The following is an 18,754-nucleotide window of genomic DNA, read 5'->3' as shown; positions in this document are numbered from 1 at the left end:
ATCTAAAACTGTGTTCTATATCAAAAACATATATGCCAAAAAGCAAAACATAATAATACATTGCAGTTTCTTTCTTCATGTGAATGAGGAGTTTGCTGCAAATGCCTACCTGTTTGTAGGTTCTCTCAGCCACACATAATAAAAAGAAGAATATCCATACAAGGGAAACACGAACTATGAAGCATACTATAACCATGGAAAGAACCATTATGTCTCCATTTGACCCAAATGCAATAGTATAAAGTTCAGCAGCAGAATGTGTAGTTAAATGCTCCAGATCCTTAGCTTGGGAAATTCGAAATACAAATGGTGTTAAACCCAGGATTAGAGAGACAAGATTTCCAAAAATCTGATATCCTATTCCTGGTACATAGCTGTTTACCTAAAGATGAGAGAAATATATATTTTTAAAACTCAACACAACAACAACAACAACAACAACAACAACAACAACAATTTCTTATTTATACCCCGCCAACTATATTATTAAAATACTATAAACAACAAAACCCCAGCAGTATAATATAAAGTAGCATGTTAAGAAATACTGCTTAGTACTCTTCCATAAAAGTGATTGTTTGCAAAATACGCTTAAAATATGTAATATACCAGAACGATTTTCAAGTTTGTTAAGACAGAGTTGAAAGGTCAATTCCTAGGACCTATACATAAAAAGGACAATTATACATACTTTGGACCTATACATACATTAAAGGGACAATTCCTAGGACCTATACCAGGGGTCTGCAACCCGTGGCTCCGGAGTCGCATGTGGCTCTTTTACACCTTTGCCGCGGCTCCAGGGCGGATACTAGCGAGGGGAGGAGGCGCACTGTGCGCCCCAACACTCCTCACTGTGGCGGGCGCTGTACTGGCTGTGATGTCGCATGGGGGCAGTGCGTGCGTTAGTCATGCACCGTCCCGACGTCACCTTCTCGCCCGCTGTCAGATCGCGGCTCCGGAGATATATTTGTTTTAAATGTCGCAATGGTTTTGCAGCTCCCAGTTGTTTTTTCTTCGGAAACGGGTCCAAGTGGCTCTTTTTGTCTTAAAGGTTGCAGACCCCTGACCTATACATATAGGTGATGAAGGGCCAAAGGATAAAAAATGATAACAAGTTGCATTCTAAGACTCTCAAGCAAAATTCCACTCATGCAATTCAGTTTTCAGAGAATAGAAATACAGAATTGTAGAATTGGAAAGAACCTCAAGAGTCATCTAGTCCAAATTCCTGCAATGCAGGAATCTAAACTAAAGTATCCATGGCAGATGGCCATCAAACCTCTGCTTAGAAACCTCCAAGGAGGGAAAGTCCTGTTTTCTTGCCTCCTACTCACTGTAGATCCCTGCTGTTCCCCAAAAGGGAAACCCATGGGAACAGTATGGGATATGGAGAAGGGAAGGGGATAATTAGCAAAAATCAAGGAAATGCTCCTGCTTGCATAATTAGTTTTTTGAATCCAACCTAATATTTCTGAAACTTTGAAAAAAAAATTGTTCCGGTTAGCCAGCCTTTCATGCTCATGTGTAGTGGTGTTCTAGTTTTACAGGGTGAACTAATTAAACCTACTCAATTTTTATTCTGCCAATAAATTGTGGATCTTTTATTTATTTATTATATGGACTACTAGCGGTCAGCTGCTCTGTGTAATCTGCACACAGGGCAAAGGAAGTGAGGCAAACTCTAGGCAGGTCTGCCCCGCTTGTGGCTAAAAAGAAAATATTGTGTCCACTTTTATGACTGAATACGAAACAAATGAAACCTACAGAACTGCAACATGGTACAGACATCCCTGTACCAGGGAAACAGAAGTATCTCTAACTTGGGTAAAGCCAAGTAAAATATTTCAAATAGATACTCACTCTGTTCATTATCATGCCACTGATCTCAAGCACCGACATATCAGCCTTTTTGCAGTCATTACCTTCCCAAACAATTGCGCTTACTTTTTCGAGCCCAGGGTTAGAACTATGAAACCAGGGCAGGTGACTCTGTGTAAAAAGAAAAAAAGAAGGTGTTATTCTGGACATTGTATAAAGGTAAAGGTAAATGGACCCCTGACCATTAGGTCCAGTCGCAGACGACTCTGGGGTTGCGGCGCTCATCTCGCTTTATTGGCTGAGGGAGCCGGCGTACAGCTTCCAGGTCATGTGGCCAGCATGACTAAGCTGCTTCTGGCAAACCAGAGCAGTGCACAGAAACACTGTTTACCTTCCCGCCGGAGCGGTACCTACTTATCTACTTGCACTTTGACATGCTTTCAAACTACTAGGTCTGCAGGAGCAGGGATCGAGCAACAGGAGCTCACCCCGTCACGGGGATTTGAACCGCCGACCTTCTGATCAGCAAGTCCTAGGCTCTGTGGTTTAACCCACAGCGCCACCCGCGTCCCTTGGACAATGTACACTAAGCACTAATTTACCATTACAACAAAGTATTTCATTACCAAAAATGCCTATTTGCAAATACCGTATTTTTCGCTCTATAAGACGCACCAGACCACAAGACTAGTTTTTGGAGGAGGAAAACAAGAAAAAAAATATTCTGAATCTCAGAAGCCAGAACAGCAAGCGGGATCGCTGCGCAGTGAAAGCAGCAATCCCTCTTGCTGTTCTGGCTTCTGGGATAGCTGCGCAGCCTGCATTCGCTCCATAAGACGCACACACATTTCCCCTTACTTTTTAGGAGGGAAAAAGTGAGTCTTATGGAGCAAAAAATACGGTAACTATATTTTGTTCAGTTTACCTCTTTTTCTGCCACAATTCTAACTCACGATAGATTTGGCAGGATACGCAATGTGGTCTTTTCCCACTAACCTGGTGAAATGGGTCATCTCTGTACTCTTTCTTTATACATGTGTTAACTTGAGAGTTTTCCACATCTGTCTCACTGGTGCAAGAGGAGCGGCACTCTGCACAATGCAAAAGGTCTTCCCACAACACATCTTCTGTCTCAGACTCTGGTCTTGTACTCTCAGAATCTTGTCTGGAACTTGAACATCGTGAACTGCAACTAGTGCCTGATTTAGGGATATCCTGAAAGATAGACATTGCATATTTGAAGGAGAACATGTTTTTTTTTCTTGTTTCAATAATAAACTCATTTTTTCCCTAAAACTGCATTTGCTTCTTATTCCAGATTCCTGTTTGGATCCATTTTGTAGCTTGGCATGGGAGCGGGAACTTTAGCTAAACCCTTTCCAACAGAAGAAAAAAATGTCTGTACACAATATTTATTGGAACCAGTAGTCTGGTACGCTGGAAGAATGCAAGGATAACAACCATAACAACCAATACTCTGGTATGCTAAAGGAATGCAAGAAATCAGCTAGGTAGAACAATTTCACTTAATCACAGTTTGCTGAATAAAAAAATGGAATTAACAAGGTAGACAGCAAGTGAATAAGATAATCAGAAGTTAATAAAGAAGGACATTTAAGAATAATTATATTTAATCATGTATTATTAAAATCAGAGAGTTGGGGAGGTCTATTCAGAGGAGTTAAAAGATTTCTGATTGGCTTAGATTTGATGAAGTAGGTTGTAACTGCTATAGGATGTCTTACTGTATGCCTATGATAGGTTAATAGTAATCACGTGTGTATCACAAAAATGTTTAAGTTGTGCTTATTTGTGCCATGTTGCAGTCTCCCTTTGATTTTTCAGGAGACTATCTTTTGGTACAGTTGTGCCAATAAAGGAATAGTTTTCAATCAAAGCCTGTGTCTGCTTGTTATTCCACTGGGACCCCAGGCCATCATAACCCCTAGAAATTTCTTCATACTCATTTAATGCCAAACATTAGTCTGTTTTAAACATTCAGTTGATAGCCAACTTGAATTAAAAACATACCTAGAGGCCCTTTTGTAAAAATAAAGCCTTTTTGCCATGCAAAAACAGACATTTGGTATTTAGAATTAGTGATGTTTATATTTCTAAAATAGTATGTCTTCTGATAATTTTCTAGCTTTATAGCTTTATTACAAACTCTAACAAACATAACAAAGCACTGGGTTTGTTAGCCCAATGGGACATCTTATTCCTTGCTCTAATATTGCCACTTAGCTCTGTCCTTGTTCCCCCTTGGTGGTGGTTGTTGTTGTTGGGGTTAACACAACTCATGCTATGGCTTCTACACCAGTGTAGAACAGCCGTACACATTTTTGTACTACAACCACCCAACAAAAAGAAAGAGCTGACACTGAATAGCCCTACCCTGAGAGTCATCCACTGGGCTGAGGGCCCCCCCCTTAAGAATATGAACTCACTAAACAGGGAAGCTGTTATAGAGGGAACATAGTTTTCCAATTATATATCTTACTGCTTTCATGAAAGTTTGTTTGAGATCATTGCAAGAGCATACCTCCACAGGGTAATGTTTCTTATAATGATGGGATTTCCTATTCCGAAATGTGCAGTCACTGGAAGCACGTTCTGCATTACGGCGCAAGGGATATCCTGCTTCTGGTCCCTCTTCGCTTGAAACTTCATCAGATACATTTGTCACCGTTCTGTGATTATCCTAGATCAATTAAGAATTGGCTGTTAGTAAAAACTATTTTTTTACTTCAAATGTAACATAATTCCACTTTGCATACATTACAATTATTCTCCATACATTTTTATAATCGTAAAATCAGACATAAGCAATATTTCCTCCACCATCACCATAGTACTGTTACTATGCAACAAGGTGATCTGCACACTGCTTACTGAAGAATTGCAGGCAAAAATTCAGAGCATGTAATTAGCCAACCTAACAAGTATCTTTCTGTATTGTTATGAGCTTGTGGGTGCTAGACATTTCTAAATTCCTGGAACCAAAAAGTACTGGAATTTAATCAAAGGCTTCTAATTCCAGGAAATTCCAGACCACTATAATTCCCAGAACCAGCAAAGTGTTAGACTTTGTTCATTAAATTAATGTTCATTAATTTCTGTGAGTCTCCTCTTAGTAAAACTTAGTTGAATGCCACCCGGTATCTTCATGAGTAAGTAGGTTGTAAGAATTTAAAAGTAAGGAGGTTGCTAACACTGCTGGGATTGTAAACCAGTATTTTACTGCGAAATGAAGCCAGGGAGATATGCCAACAATACATTGCATTGCACTGCTGTACATGAATTTGTACAAACTCCTCGTAAAGCCATCCAAGTTGGTAGCCATTACAACATATTGTGTTGCATGTTCTGCAGTTTCACAAGGCACTGTCTGAAGAGAGGTCAATCAAGCCCCTTGAAGACTTAAGTCCCCCTTAAGTCAAGACTTTAACTTAAGACTTTCTGAAGAGACAAGCTTGTATAGCAAAGAGTTCGCTATGGGCTAGCAGGGACATCTGGCCCACGATGTTGTGGGAACTGCCCATTCTCCTTATCTCCCAATCTGATTGGCAAGTAAAGTACTCTGCCTGGGTTGCAATCTCTAAAGAGCAGAATGAGCACTTCCAATCAGGAGATAAAATTCCTAACCAGTTCTTTAGAGATCCTCTGTAAAAAGCAGAGAGAGGGATATTTTTTCTCTGAACTTAGTGCTAAACATCACAGGTCTAAGACTGGAGGTAAATCCTGTATGGTCAAAGATTAAAAGGCTGTGTTTTCACAAACCACAACTCTAGTGTTGCAGTGGGGCGCCTTTTACTGTGCACAAAAGGTTCTGTGTAAAGTCAGCACCCTAGACCGGAAAAGTAAAAAATCAAAGAAATTGGGTGTGACAAAAATCCTTGGCTAATGTTTCCTGCCTGTGCTTAAAAGATCCCCCTTATATTTCCCACAATATTTTCCTTAATGTCCCTAAGTGGACCTAATAGTTAAAAGGTTTGCAGCAAGCCAGGATATTAGACTAACTTCAGCCTATGATTTATTATCCTGGCTAATTCCAAAGCTGTTAACCAATAATTGTGACGCTACAGGTAATGGAAGATTTCGTTGTTTTTTGCTGACTCCTATAAAGGGATTGTGTTTGCGAGCAAAAGACTTGTTTATATCTCAGCCTATTCATATGAGATCTGATCATCTAAAATGCATGCGAGAGAGGTAGGGAGGGAAAAAGCATTGGGTGAAGTGGCCTTTTTGTCTTAGCCCAGCATGGGAATTCTTGCATTCTCATAATATGAAAATATTGATGCTGAACTATAAAAATATTCTAGAAGAAATGAGACACTCACTTTGTGATGATTTGTATTACTGAATGAATTTCTGACAGCTCCTGTGCTCCAGCATGTCTCTTCTGATCTGATAACTTCACACTGCGGCTCCTGGGATTGTAAAACATCTTCATTGTTTTTACCGGTCTTTTTTCCATCAAGCGAGACATAGCCATTGTCAGTCTCTGTTGACTTGTCTATTGAATTCTTTGCTTTCTTTGCTCTAGAGTTAAACATATACATAAAATAATTGTTTGCATTACAGTTCCTCCGTATCTTGTCTCCCAAATTTCTATACTGTACAAGAACAGAAACCTGCATGCAACATTTCACATATGAACAGATGATACATTTTAATCTACCAAGTTCCCCCAAAGAATCACTAATTCGGGATATATAAATCTGCCAAAGTCAACTGCTAGTCTTGAAGGCGATAGGTTTGGATATGCCCATGAACAAAGCAAGTCAGAATTTTGTCAGAGCAACAAAATAATAATGACTGTCATGGTTCCCCCTTGAAAACATGTCATTTTGAACCATCCATGGCTAATTGTACCTTATTCCTCTATAAATTTATTTCTATGTACTATTTAAAGCAATAGTAGAGTATAAGGCCTCCCTAAGCAGCAGAATCTCAACAAAAGGCTAGATGAAGGTGATAAAATGCATCACAAAAGAGAACAGCAGCAAAGGATACACAAAAGATACATAATAACTCCAAGTGGCTTGGAACACACTGCTTATTTTATACCAGCTAAATTACTTTATTTTGCTTATTCTGTGTTTTGTTTCATTGGTCCCTGATTTGATTGTATATTCTGCACAGCTTTGGCAGGGGAGGGCGGGATATAAATAAAATGCTATTGTTATTATATTTAATAATTATGGTCTACGAGGTGGGGAGAAGACACCTCTTGATGGTAGTAGTGAACAGCATTGCTGCGAATGGCATCCTTGGAAGGGAAAGTAAAATCTCTTGCTTTCACCACTGTGTGGTTGCATAAACATTTTACAGTACTGTGCATGTGCCTAGGCCAGAAGGGAGGTGGGGATAGGGCAGGTGGGCCAATTGGCATGGCCCTATGATTTTGAGGAGACCTACTCCAAGTCCCCCGGTAGAGGCAAAGGGGGACCTTTTGGTAAAGATTATTGAAATGGGGCCCACATTTCCCATCAGATCTGGGCCTATTACCAGCTTTGCACAGCCCTACTTGTGCCCTCAGGAGGAAACTAATTCCCAAGGTAACAGGGAGAAAAAACACAGTCCTTGTCAACTCTGCCTTTATGGCAGCATCAAGGAGACTCTTCAGACCTATCTTCTTCATCCAGAAGACAAAGTGGGAAATTGAGACCTGGGACTCTTCCCCATGTTCCAGTTTTCAGCCAATCAGCTTTCAGCACTGCCTATTGGGCCTCAGTCCACCAATTAATTTGGATCAAATATTGAAGCAAGAAGGTAAGATGTGGGTATCAGTAAAGTAGAAACTAAATAAAAGTATATCTGTCTGAATTAATCCCTCAAATCAGTGTTAAAAAGGTCACAGCTATGAGAAGCTGAGGTTCCCAAGGACAGCCACACCTTTTAATGCTAATCTGCATGTGCGCGCACACAAAAGGGATTCAAAAGAGAAAGAATCTGAAACATCCACTATTTTAAAAATATTCTCTATTTCAAGTCTATAGATAGAACATAACCCAGAACAAAGAACAAAAGAAGTCAACGAAACAAACACACCCTTAATTTGTTAATGCCTGTGGTCAATGAACTGGAAAGGAAGCCACTATATGAAAAAAGAAGCAAAGTACAATCAACAAAGCAGAGAATTAAACTACCCTTTTGCCATAATCTTATGAAAATCTAATACAATCTGGCTTTCTCTTGAGTAGCAGCTCTACATGGTGGAGTGCAAAACCTTGTGAGGAGGTCAGGCTTCCAGGCCTCTGATCCTGTACCCATTAGGTTAGAATCTGTAGGAGGAAACTCAGTGAACCAGTTAAACCAGTTCCTTTGTTATGGTAATAGCCACTCAGCTAAGCACCCATCACCAGCATCTTAGAAAGGAATGGGTGGGCCATTTTCCACTTCACTTTACTGGATGCCAGGTCACCCTAGCATGGAGAACAATAGGCCAACAGGGGATGTGTTCGGGTTTTGACCAAAGTTGGAAGAGGCCTGCATTGCTCTGTGCTGGACCCAAAACTATGGCTTCTCCCTGGGAACCTAATGGGGAGGCAAGATCTGCTGGAGTGTTAAAGCTGTGAGCCCCTCCACCTCATTCTCAGGTATGTAAATAAATATGTGTAAATATGTGTAAATAAAAACACATATAAGAAAACCATAAAGATACCAGAGTCTCAATTGACCTTTATTCCAAGGAAACAAAATCCTGGGTAAGTGCCGGAACCCCAGGAGTCTTTCGTAGCTCAGTGATTCAGATGCATGCAACAATATTTTTCCAAGATAGTCATTTGGTCAAAAGGAATTTTGACAGAAAGGGCGGCAATGAGGGCTAGAACAATTGCACAAATTTCCTCAATGGTCAGCAGGCAAAGTTGCTAGACACTTCTGTTGTTGGGGAGTTTGCACGAAAATAGTCAAGAAAGCTAAAAGATGGTTAGAGAACATGCCTTACACTTACTATCCTGCTCCAGCAAGAAAGAGGGAACAGCAGCTGCATTTTTTATGTAGGACTGGGGGAAGAGGTGAAATTATAAGCTTTGTCTCTTTTGAGGGACTGTATCTCAACATTGGGATGCGGGTGGCGCTGTGGGTTAAACCACAGAGCCTAGGACTTGCTGATCAGAAGGTCGGCGGTTCGAATCCCCGCAACGGGGTGAGCTCCCGTTGCTCGGCCCCTGCTCCTGCCCACCTAGCAGTTTGAAAGCACGTCAAAGTGCAAATAGATAAATAGGTACCACTCCAGCGGGAAGGTAAACGGCGTTTCCGTGTGCTGCTCTGGTTCGCCAGAAGCGGCTTAGTCATGGTGGCCACATGACCCAGAAGCTGTACACCGGCTCCCTCGGCCAATAAAGCGAGATGAGCGCCGCAACCCCAGAGTCGGTCACGACTGGACCTAATGGTCAGGAGTCCATTTACCCTTTACCTTTACCTATCTCAACATCTGATGTCGGACAGTGGAATTTGCTGTTTGTAGGAGCCTTAAGCTCATCCTGTATATATATATTTTTAAGAAACTTAAATATTACAGGAATACCTTAAGCCTCCAATGAGACTTTTTTTCCAAAGAAAATCAAAGCCAGCTAAATGTGGTTTCCCTGGAACTTCTCGCCACTCAGGGAAACAAGTGTGCATTTTGTTTAAAACTAGAAGTTAGAGCTCCCCTATGAGGAAAGGTTACAGCATTTGGGGTTTTTTTAGGGAAAAGGTAAGAAGATGTGACATGATTGAAGTTTATACAATTAAGCATGGCAGAGAGAAAGTGGATAAAGGAAATCTTTTCTCCCTCAAGCCTAACACTCGAACCTGTGAATATCCAATGAAGCTGAATGTTGGAAGATTCAGGGCAGATAAAATATGGTAAGATTGCTCTGCCCAGCAAATACCTGAAATTTGTACTTCCACTTATGCAAAAGGAGAAAAGCTAATCATATTATTTCTACTGTAATTTGTTCCACCTAATACTGAAACACTAGCAGTAAGACGAGGAGGAACAACACCATGAAGCTTCATAAAACCAAGTTCTGCTGTGATCTACCACTACAAACAGGCTCTTCTGAAGAGAAGTATCAATGAGCTGCCATATTTAACATTCAGTTAAAGCACTTTGACTTTGTGAAGGATAGCTTCAAATAACAATTGTTTAACTGGAAACAATCACATGACTTCAATATTATTGGATTAGCTTTCTCTCTACAAACAAATTTTCTCACTGTGTCATATTCTAGTTTCTTTTTCAATGCTTCTCAAAAAAAAAAAAAAAAATAGAGCATATTTAGAGTTCTGTTTAAAGTCACTGATGCTAAACTCAGCCGTCCAAGCATTTTCACATGGGAGCTTCAAGCTTACTACATCAAATACATAATAATGTATAGCTTTTTAAACAACCCAAACTCTCCATGTTTTGCAACATTTCCTACAAAACAAAATTAAGTTTACAGCTTTGAATTTCCTCCATTAGGGTATAAAAGCTGTACCACATCTCTTTAAATAAAAATAATCCAGTTTACATGCAAAGAATTTGACCAGGACTCTGAGTCTTGGGGAAGGAAGGGATTTTTTTTCAAAATGCCTATTTTTGTATCGTAGATGATGCATGTAATTGCTTTGGAAGTCATGAATATTGCTCTGAACACAGAGCACAGCCAAAATGTATTTAAATATGAAAGATTTCCATACCTTGCAAACTTCTTTACAGTGAAAGATAAATTCCATTGTGTAGAATTTATTATAAACATTTCTACACAAGAATATTGAAATACAGTACATAATCAAAACATTAAAACAGAGGATGAAAATGCAACTGAAAAATTAGGGCAGAATTAAAATTATAATAATTGAGCTCAAGCACGAGCTAAGGCAGAAATGTGTTTTTAAAATTAAAGAGGGATGGGACCTCTATTGCCTTGATGTGCTTAAATGGCCTGCCAGAAGCAACATGTGATGATTATAGGCCATAATTTTAGTTTATAGGAAACAGCATAATCATATAAGAGCATCAGTGTGACACATGTTAGTGTAATAATGCTGAACACATAAAATGTAAAACATGTAGATGTAGGAAGCTGCACTATCCTTTTTTCTGACTGCTTAATACAAGTGCATTAATATACTTGTTTCTCAACCGTTTGGAACAAATTTTAAAGAAACTAATCATCATTGTTTGGCCAGATGCATAGTTAAAAAGCAGGCTATATGATAATTTACATCTGCAGGATTTAATAGCTTTTAAAGCTTCATATATTACACCAATCAACAAACCTTAGCTTTTTTTGTAATCTAATTGGAGCAAACACCTTCGTTGCTTTTGCTTGCTAGTCAGTCATAGATGGCATCATTTCACTACTGCATAGGTCTTCAGTAGATGGCACATGACCCACAACTGCTTCAATGACCCACCCTAAAGTTTATTTATGTCATACAATTTATATACCATTTGGTGGTGGTGCTTGTTTTTTAAAAAAAAAAAAATCAAAGTGGCTTACAAAAAGGATAAAAAATGAAATCATTAGTTAAAAAAAAAAACCCAGTAAGAACAACAATGTAAAACCTTCAAAAATAATTAAAATCAACAATAAGCTAAAACCAGATTAAAGCACATGCCAACATTCAACATGTCTTGACAAGCTTGCCTAAAGATAAATGTTTTTAGCAGGGTTGAGAACTTTGCCCCAGGATGAGAATGGAAATCGTGCACCAGCAGCGCAGCAGCAACAGGAGGCCCCATTAGTGAAAGCGCGCCTCAGGTTAAGAACGGTTTCGGGTTAAGTACAGACCTCTGGAATGAATTAAGTTCATAACCCGAGGTACCACTGTACCAGCCCTTATACTTGGAACAAACGTAATGCAGTGGTACCTCGGGTTACATACGCTTCAGGTTACATATGCTTCAGGTTACAGACTCCGCTAACCGAGAAATATTACCTCGGGTTAAGAACTTTGCTTCAGGATGAGAACAGAAATCGTGCGGCGGCAGTGGGAGGCCCCATTAGCTAAAGTGGTGCTTCAGGTTAAGAACAGTTTCAGGTTAAGAACGGACCTCCAGAATGAATTAAGTACTTAACCCAAGGTACCACTGTATTAACTCTCTCCCTTACAACTGCAAACCACCAACACATAAAATCAGGAGGTGAGAATCCCTAAAAGTAGGGTCTATATTGCAGGCTGAGACGAAAGATGAGCCCAGATCTGGAATGGCTGAAGACCACTGCATTAATGAACTGAAACTACAATATCAGAATATGGAAACCTACACTGCAAGACAACTAGCAACTTTAGAAGAATAGAACCTGATTTTTATTTATTTATTACTTTTTCTTGCCCTTTGGCAATGGTTGCACAATATTTTCCACCTAAATAATCAGTTTCTATATATCCACTTGGCATTTATAAGAAAAGTTGTCTTCATTTGCCAAAGTCAGAAGAACATAGCCACAGGTGCTGGAATACTTTGACAGGGTTATACTAAAGCTAGCTGGATGTACAGAAGAATGTCAGCAGTACAGATGAATGATTACTTTGTCAGAAAAAGGATAGTGCATCTTTAAGACAAACAAAGCCTTGAATAAAATACAAACCCCGATAAAAAGAAAGCAGCATGCCAGATATCTCTGAAGACAGCGCCAATACTGTAAGAGGTGCTTGTACCGTAGCTCTGCACTGTTCCTTCCTGTGTGTTATCTGTGGTACTAGAGCCATCTCCTTCCCTATGTACTTCCAAATGTGCTGCTTTCCTTAATTTCCTTCATCAGAAGAGATTAAAAGTGGAAGGCATCTTGTAAGTGTCATTCGCTAGCACTACAACACGGTCAGCGTTCTTGTAAGCATGCAAAGAGATTTGAGTTCAGCCACTGCCTGGGCTTAACAGACAGTTTGTTATTGTACATGAGAAAAGTTATATTTTCGTCAGCGTCTTCTCTAAGCACAAAAATCATCCCTCTGAGCTACACAACACCAGTCCAGAAAAAACAAAAATATGAGCACATTATGCATTTAACTAATCACTAACAGCTTCCTGCACCCCATTAGTTAGTTCTATTCTGTTGATACCAATAAGAGATACCAATCTGTACTGGGTGCAGTTTTAAAAAAAATATCACAACAGTATTTATAGCAGTGAAATTTCATGAGAAGGTCAAACACAAATAAAAGGAACTTAGCAGAACAAGAATACCCCCATCCCCCACCATTTATTAAATAATGCATAATGTCAGATTTTAAGCCTTTTTCAAAAATACCGTATTTTTCGCTCTATAATACGCACTGGACGATAAGATGCACCAAGTTTGGGGGGGGGGGGAAGGAAACAAGAAGAAAAAAATTCTGAACCCCAGAAGCCAGAACAGCAAGAGGGATCTGGCTTCTGGGATAGCCTCTTGCTGTTCCGGCTTCGGGGACAGCCTTTGAAGCCTCCGCAGCCATCCCCAAGCTAGAACAGCGAGACGGAACGCTGCGCAGTTCTGGCTTCGGGGACAGCCTTTGAAGCCTCCGCAGGGCAGCGGGGTGCCTTCACCCCGCTGCCCTGCGGAGGCTTTGCGCAGCTAATCCCAAGCTAGAACAGCGAGACGGAGCACTGCGAAGCGCTCCGTCTCCCTGTTCTGGCTTTGGGCTTAGCCGCGCAGCCTGCATTCGCTCCATAAGACGCACACACATTTTCCCTTACTTTTTAAGAAGGGAAAAAGTGTGTCCTATAGAGCGAAAAATACGGTAGTTTAGATTCTGAAATAAAAAGTAAGCACATGCATAAAAGGCTCACTATGTTAAAATAAACTGTACCTTCGCCTTCTCCCTCCTGTACTTGGAGGTGGTTTAGGGGTTCGTGTTGAAACAATCTGGCAATGCACAGTTCCAAGGAGCAACATGAGCCATACAGGACCTACTACTTCAGTCAGAGGTATATTATGTGTGGCTTCTACTGTATAGAACAAGACTACTGCAGCAACTTTCAAAGACATGGGGGGAAAACAACCAGTGAAGAATTAAATCTGCAACAATAATTCATAATTAAACAATGATACTGTTAATAAGTCATTTTTGTTAAACTCAGAAATAAGTGTGATCAAACCAAAGTTAAGTATTAAAAAAAATCAATACAGGAAATTTAAACATAGAGCAAACTTTCACTGAAATCAATTGATCTTAAAAGCTTGGTTTTTCTACAGTGCTCTATTTGAAGAGTTAACATGTTTTCCGATATTGTTGTGACAAAACCTTTTAAATATAAGCAGTATACATCAAGATTACATTATACTACACTGCATACAAGCAACTAAAATGTTTGGCACAAGCTTTCAGATCTGCTGATCTCGGAAGACAACTGGAAAACATATTTAAAACCATGGTAACAGTCACAACAAAATAGGATTGGGACAGGCATACAGTGCAGCACATCTAATATGTGCCTCAATTTGTACCTTTAGGCAAGGTACTTTGAAGGAGCTGAAATAATGTACCAATGTAACTGATTTATTGCAGTGCTGCATTGTGGATAATTAATGATCAAGGGGCTGTCAGGAACAGTGCATGCTGAGCTGCCCTCCTGCCACTGGCATCACTGCTGCTTACCTGGATGGAGATGGGGCAAGGTCAGTGCACCAAGAGACCCGAGCTCACTGTCTAAATAAGTGATGCCAAGGGCCACTGCTGGGGGCTGAAGCAACTCCCTTATAAAGTTACAACATGGTGGCTATATCTTATCACCAGTATCAGAGGCAGTATTCCTCTAAATACCTGACAAACATGACTGTGAAGGCTGCTATTGTGCTTATGTCCTGTAGGCAATGTTGGCTGACCATAAGCATGTGATTAGCAACGCTGGATTAAATGGACCTTTGGTCTGATTCAACAGGGCCTTATGTTCTTAACAATTTTAATTTAAATATTGCTGTACAGGTATTACCACACTTAATAAAAAATAAATAGCCATGGGTAGAATAATAACACTATCTACTATCATATTTCAAACAGGTGGTGAGGAAACTGTCAGTATAGAATACATTTTAATATAGTTTTCTAGTGATATGAAATCACTGTCTAAGCTCAAGAATAAACACTGTGTGTTCTTTAAACTAAACTTTCTATTTCCCTTTGTTAATTTCATTATGTTTCTGTGGAGTGCCAAAATGATATCCTTCTCTCAATTTCGTTTTTTATTCTTACACTGTGAAGTCCTTTTCTTAGAAGTTAACATTTTTGGGAATTGCTGTAATTTAGTTTCATCTTTATAGCAGCTTCTAACTTTTGAGGTAACTTGAGTTTAAAAAATATAAATGGAAATGCATCATTAGAACTCTGAAAAATAAGATTTGGTCCATTTTTTGATCAATGCATTTTTAAAAAACTAATAATGTCATCCAGTTATACCTTGAAGAAGATAAAGGACAAGGAGCCAGAAGAAAATAACCTTTGATGTCACTTGTAGCCACCACCTGAAGAAGAATGGGAAGAAAACAACTCTAACAATCCCCTTTCTAGTCAGAGATGTCCAGGGACTTTCTGGTTTAGCTTTAGCAAATGCAGAGCCTAAACAGAAGACAAACAAATCACTTAGGTTGCATAGCAATATAGACAATTTACAATTACCATTTGACTAAGATAAAATCCTAAGATTTTGCGTGAGATATATATGCCATATTTACATGTAACATATTCCTGTGTGTGAAGCTGAACTTCTAAAGCTGTGTACTTTCAGCAAAATAAGTAGTAGTACTTCATAAACAACTGTAAATATATTTTGTCCTATATGAAACATGTGTCTGGTACAGGAAATCATATGCGGGAACTGTCTCTAAGCTGGGAACAGAAGTGCAGACTGCCATAGCATGACACATGGGAAATACCCAATGGAATACTGAGTAATTCATCTTTCTACCATGTAAAACATATAATTATAGTGTAATGCTATGCATGTTTAGAAGCGAGACTTATCGTGCTCAATGGAGCTTTCTTACAGGAAGATACATACAGGACTGCAGCCTTATTCAGTGCAAAAATTCCAGTGAAAAGCCCAAGTTTTCTTCCCCTTTGTGTTTTGGAATCCAAAATTCCAACATATGGGTGGTGCATACTTGTAGAACAGAGGACTACAGTAATAGATGCAAATGGAAACAGAAAAGGGGGAATTTATTTCACTGAATAACATGCCAAAGGGATAAGCCTGATGCTGACAGTGGATAATAACAGACCACACATACCTGCCACTATTCCTGGTTCTTTTGCAAGAGCTACATACATTTCTACACATACTTCTACAAAGAAAAAGAAAAACAGGACCCAGTCTTGCTTCTACAGCAGGGTTGGGAAACCTGTGGGCCTCCAGATGTTGCCAGATTACAACTCTCAGAATCCCTGACCATTGGCCATGCTGGCTGGTGCTGATGGGAGACAGAATGCAACATCTTGAGGGCCACAGCTTCCGCATCCCTGTTCTACAGGAACAGAATAACAGAATTAAACTAAGCCGTGGATTTAGATCTCTCAAAGTCAGTACTGTATCAGGAACAGCAAAGATAAAAATTCTCTTTCCTATAAATTACAGGGGACTCAGGACTGATCATCTGGTATGGAAATACTGGGTCAAGTATGCCAGGGGCAGCCAATGCAGTGCTCTCCAGTGGTTGTTGAACTACAGCTCCCAGCATCCTCTGTAATTGGCTGCACTGGCTGAGGCCAATGGGAGTTGTAGTCCCACAGCATTTAGAAGGCACCACATTGGCTCCCCCAATGTATGCCATTGGTTTCTTTTGATTTGCAGCAGGGGAAAATGATAGGAAACTAGCACTTGGGTGGCACCTTTTGAGATTAGTCACAATCAGGTGCTAGAGGCGTTCAGTGCTCCTGAAATCACAATTATTAAATGTCTTATGATGAGGGAGACTCCCTCTAACCTCATCTTGACAGGTGATGTCAAGTCATGAAAGTGCGTTATACAACAGCTATGTGAAATTTCGCTACCTTTATTGGAGTTACTTCCTGCAACCTGAATTTCACTGCTTTGAAGAGGAAAACTACTCGGAAGTGAATGTATCTAACACGGCATGTTGTGCACAAGTTCAGAACTGCAGCAAAATTTAACTGCAGGCTATTACTTCCAAGTTCACCTTGCAAATCCAGCCTACCCTTGATCTAAAAATAAATAAATCTGAGAACGCACATTTGAGCAGCATTCTGGTTTCTTTTAATCAATTACACATGAATCTGTCCACAGAGTTGTTACATTGCAACTGCCCAACCTGCAATAAGCTGTACACTGATGGGGGTATAACGAGGCTAGGAAATACACAAACACCATATGTATTCCCCTTTAAAAAAAGATGTCCCCAAATGCACTCTACCATGTAAAACAATAAAATAAATAAATAAATTGACATATTGATCAATACTGCATTCCATATTTAAGAGATCCATTCCTACCTCTTACAAGATCAACATCTATGAGATCTGGCTTTACATGCCCAGTTTTCTTTGGCTTGTTTCTCAAACCCTGTAATATGCAAATAATATTGGATTATTATTATTACAATTAAAGGAAAAATACTTTTCATATAAGCAGGGGCCAGTAACTGTGGTGAACTTAAAGTTATCAGGTTTTCATCTCCTGAGCTGTGCACTATTTCCTATTTGAAATCTACTTTTAAGAAAGATTCCAATTTGCCATGTATCTCTACTAATGAAAAATATTTTTTGCTTTAAAAATACAAGTATATTGCTGATGCAAATACAAAGGTATAATGAAAATTACTGTCCTTTTTATTATATTTCCCAGAACACCTAAAGGAGTTAATTAAGTTCAATTATGCAGCCACATACGAACACACACATGCTTGCCAGAGTTAGTAAATACTTACTTTGACGTCTATTTCATTTTGCCTTTAATTTTCAAAGAAACATATCCACTAGACTTTGAAATTCAAACTGTGGTACAAGAATAGATGTAAACTTATTACAGCCCTCTTCCTAAGTGTTTGAAGTTTGTCTTTCTGAGAGACAAAACATACATCATGAAGCTTCCAAGCTAAAACTTGTGTAAATTTACAGGCTAAGAGAAAACTAAAACAAAAAACAAAAAACAGAACACACCACAGTATTGTATTAAGTATTTGTTTCTAAAGTAAGGCTCTAAAACAAGTTTCTAAATTAACTTGTCACTTTGGAGAAAAATATCAGAACGTTCAATATACTGAGGACAAAACTTACTATTCATGCTGCTTTAGAGAGATTTCTATTTCCATCTCTGTCAACCTATCTGCTAGTCCTTGAAAGTATGGCAAAACCTGGTATTAGATCACACTGACCCTTCTGAACTACTCAGTAGCCCCCCTGGCCCATCTCAAACTCTACAATTGCTTATAGCACACATGGACAACCTTTTCAGTAGCAGCCTTTCAACATCCTCTTTACTGACAGGTTCTGTCCTACACTGATATTCTCCAGAGCTGGTGCTAGATACAGGGCTCTGAATATCACTTTGTCCATCTCGTAACCTTCAGCTGCACCCTGAATCACATGCAACAGGAGAGACCACTTATTTTAATCCTGTTCATACTCTGCTAGAAGCTGTTAAGTATCATATGCATTTTCCTCTTACGGAAAACACACACTGGAATTTAGCTTAAATGCTAAATATTAATTAATTAGCTTAAATACATAATAGATGCTAGATAGATAGATAGATAGATCCCTGAACAATGTGGCTCAGTAGCCACAATATGACCAAATTCCAACATACAGGTGCATCTAAAATGGACAGCTAAGTTCACAATGCTCATAGTAGAGGCTTGCAGCCAAAGAATTGGCAAGTATTTTTAAATCAGTATGTGACTCATAGGATTGCCAAATCACAATACTCTAGTGATAGTAGAAGCCACAACCAGTAGGATTTGCCTGTCAGGTTCTAGAAGAGCTATCAAACCTATACCCATGGTCCACAATCCCATGC

The 18,754-nt window shown here is 39.4% G+C and overlaps 1 protein-coding gene across 8 annotated transcripts in view; it reads right to left on the bottom strand.

The window, feature by feature from the left end:
- Positions 1-18,754, bottom strand: part of PHTF2 (putative homeodomain transcription factor 2) — a 66,086-nt gene that overhangs the window by 13,617 nt on the left and 33,715 nt on the right. For 6 of the 8 annotated variants that reach the window (XM_081023589.1, XM_081023594.1, XM_081023593.1 and 3 more), the window contains 9 exons: positions 17,230-17,299; positions 15,181-15,339; positions 13,594-13,759; positions 12,396-12,560; positions 6,162-6,363; positions 4,364-4,522; positions 2,818-3,036; positions 1,864-1,992; positions 110-382 (listed from right to left, as the gene is read on the bottom strand). In XM_081023589.1, the coding sequence (XP_080879715.1) occupies positions 110-382; positions 1,864-1,992; positions 2,818-3,036; positions 4,364-4,522; positions 6,162-6,363; positions 12,396-12,560; positions 13,594-13,759; positions 15,181-15,339; positions 17,230-17,299 (1,542 nt within the window). Of the gene's footprint in view, positions 1-109; positions 383-1,863; positions 1,993-2,817; positions 3,037-4,363; positions 4,523-6,161; positions 6,364-12,395; positions 12,561-13,593; positions 13,803-15,180; positions 15,340-17,229; positions 17,300-18,754 lie in introns of those variants that run through there. The other 2 variants (XM_081023595.1, XM_081023596.1) reach the window with 2 other exon arrangements.

Source organism: Podarcis pityusensis, assembly GCF_964106645.2.
Source record: "Podarcis pityusensis genome assembly, chromosome: 10".
Lineage (NCBI taxonomy): Eukaryota > Metazoa > Chordata > Lepidosauria > Squamata > Lacertidae > Podarcis > Podarcis pityusensis.
This window is presented reverse-complemented; position numbering and strand designations above follow the sequence as displayed.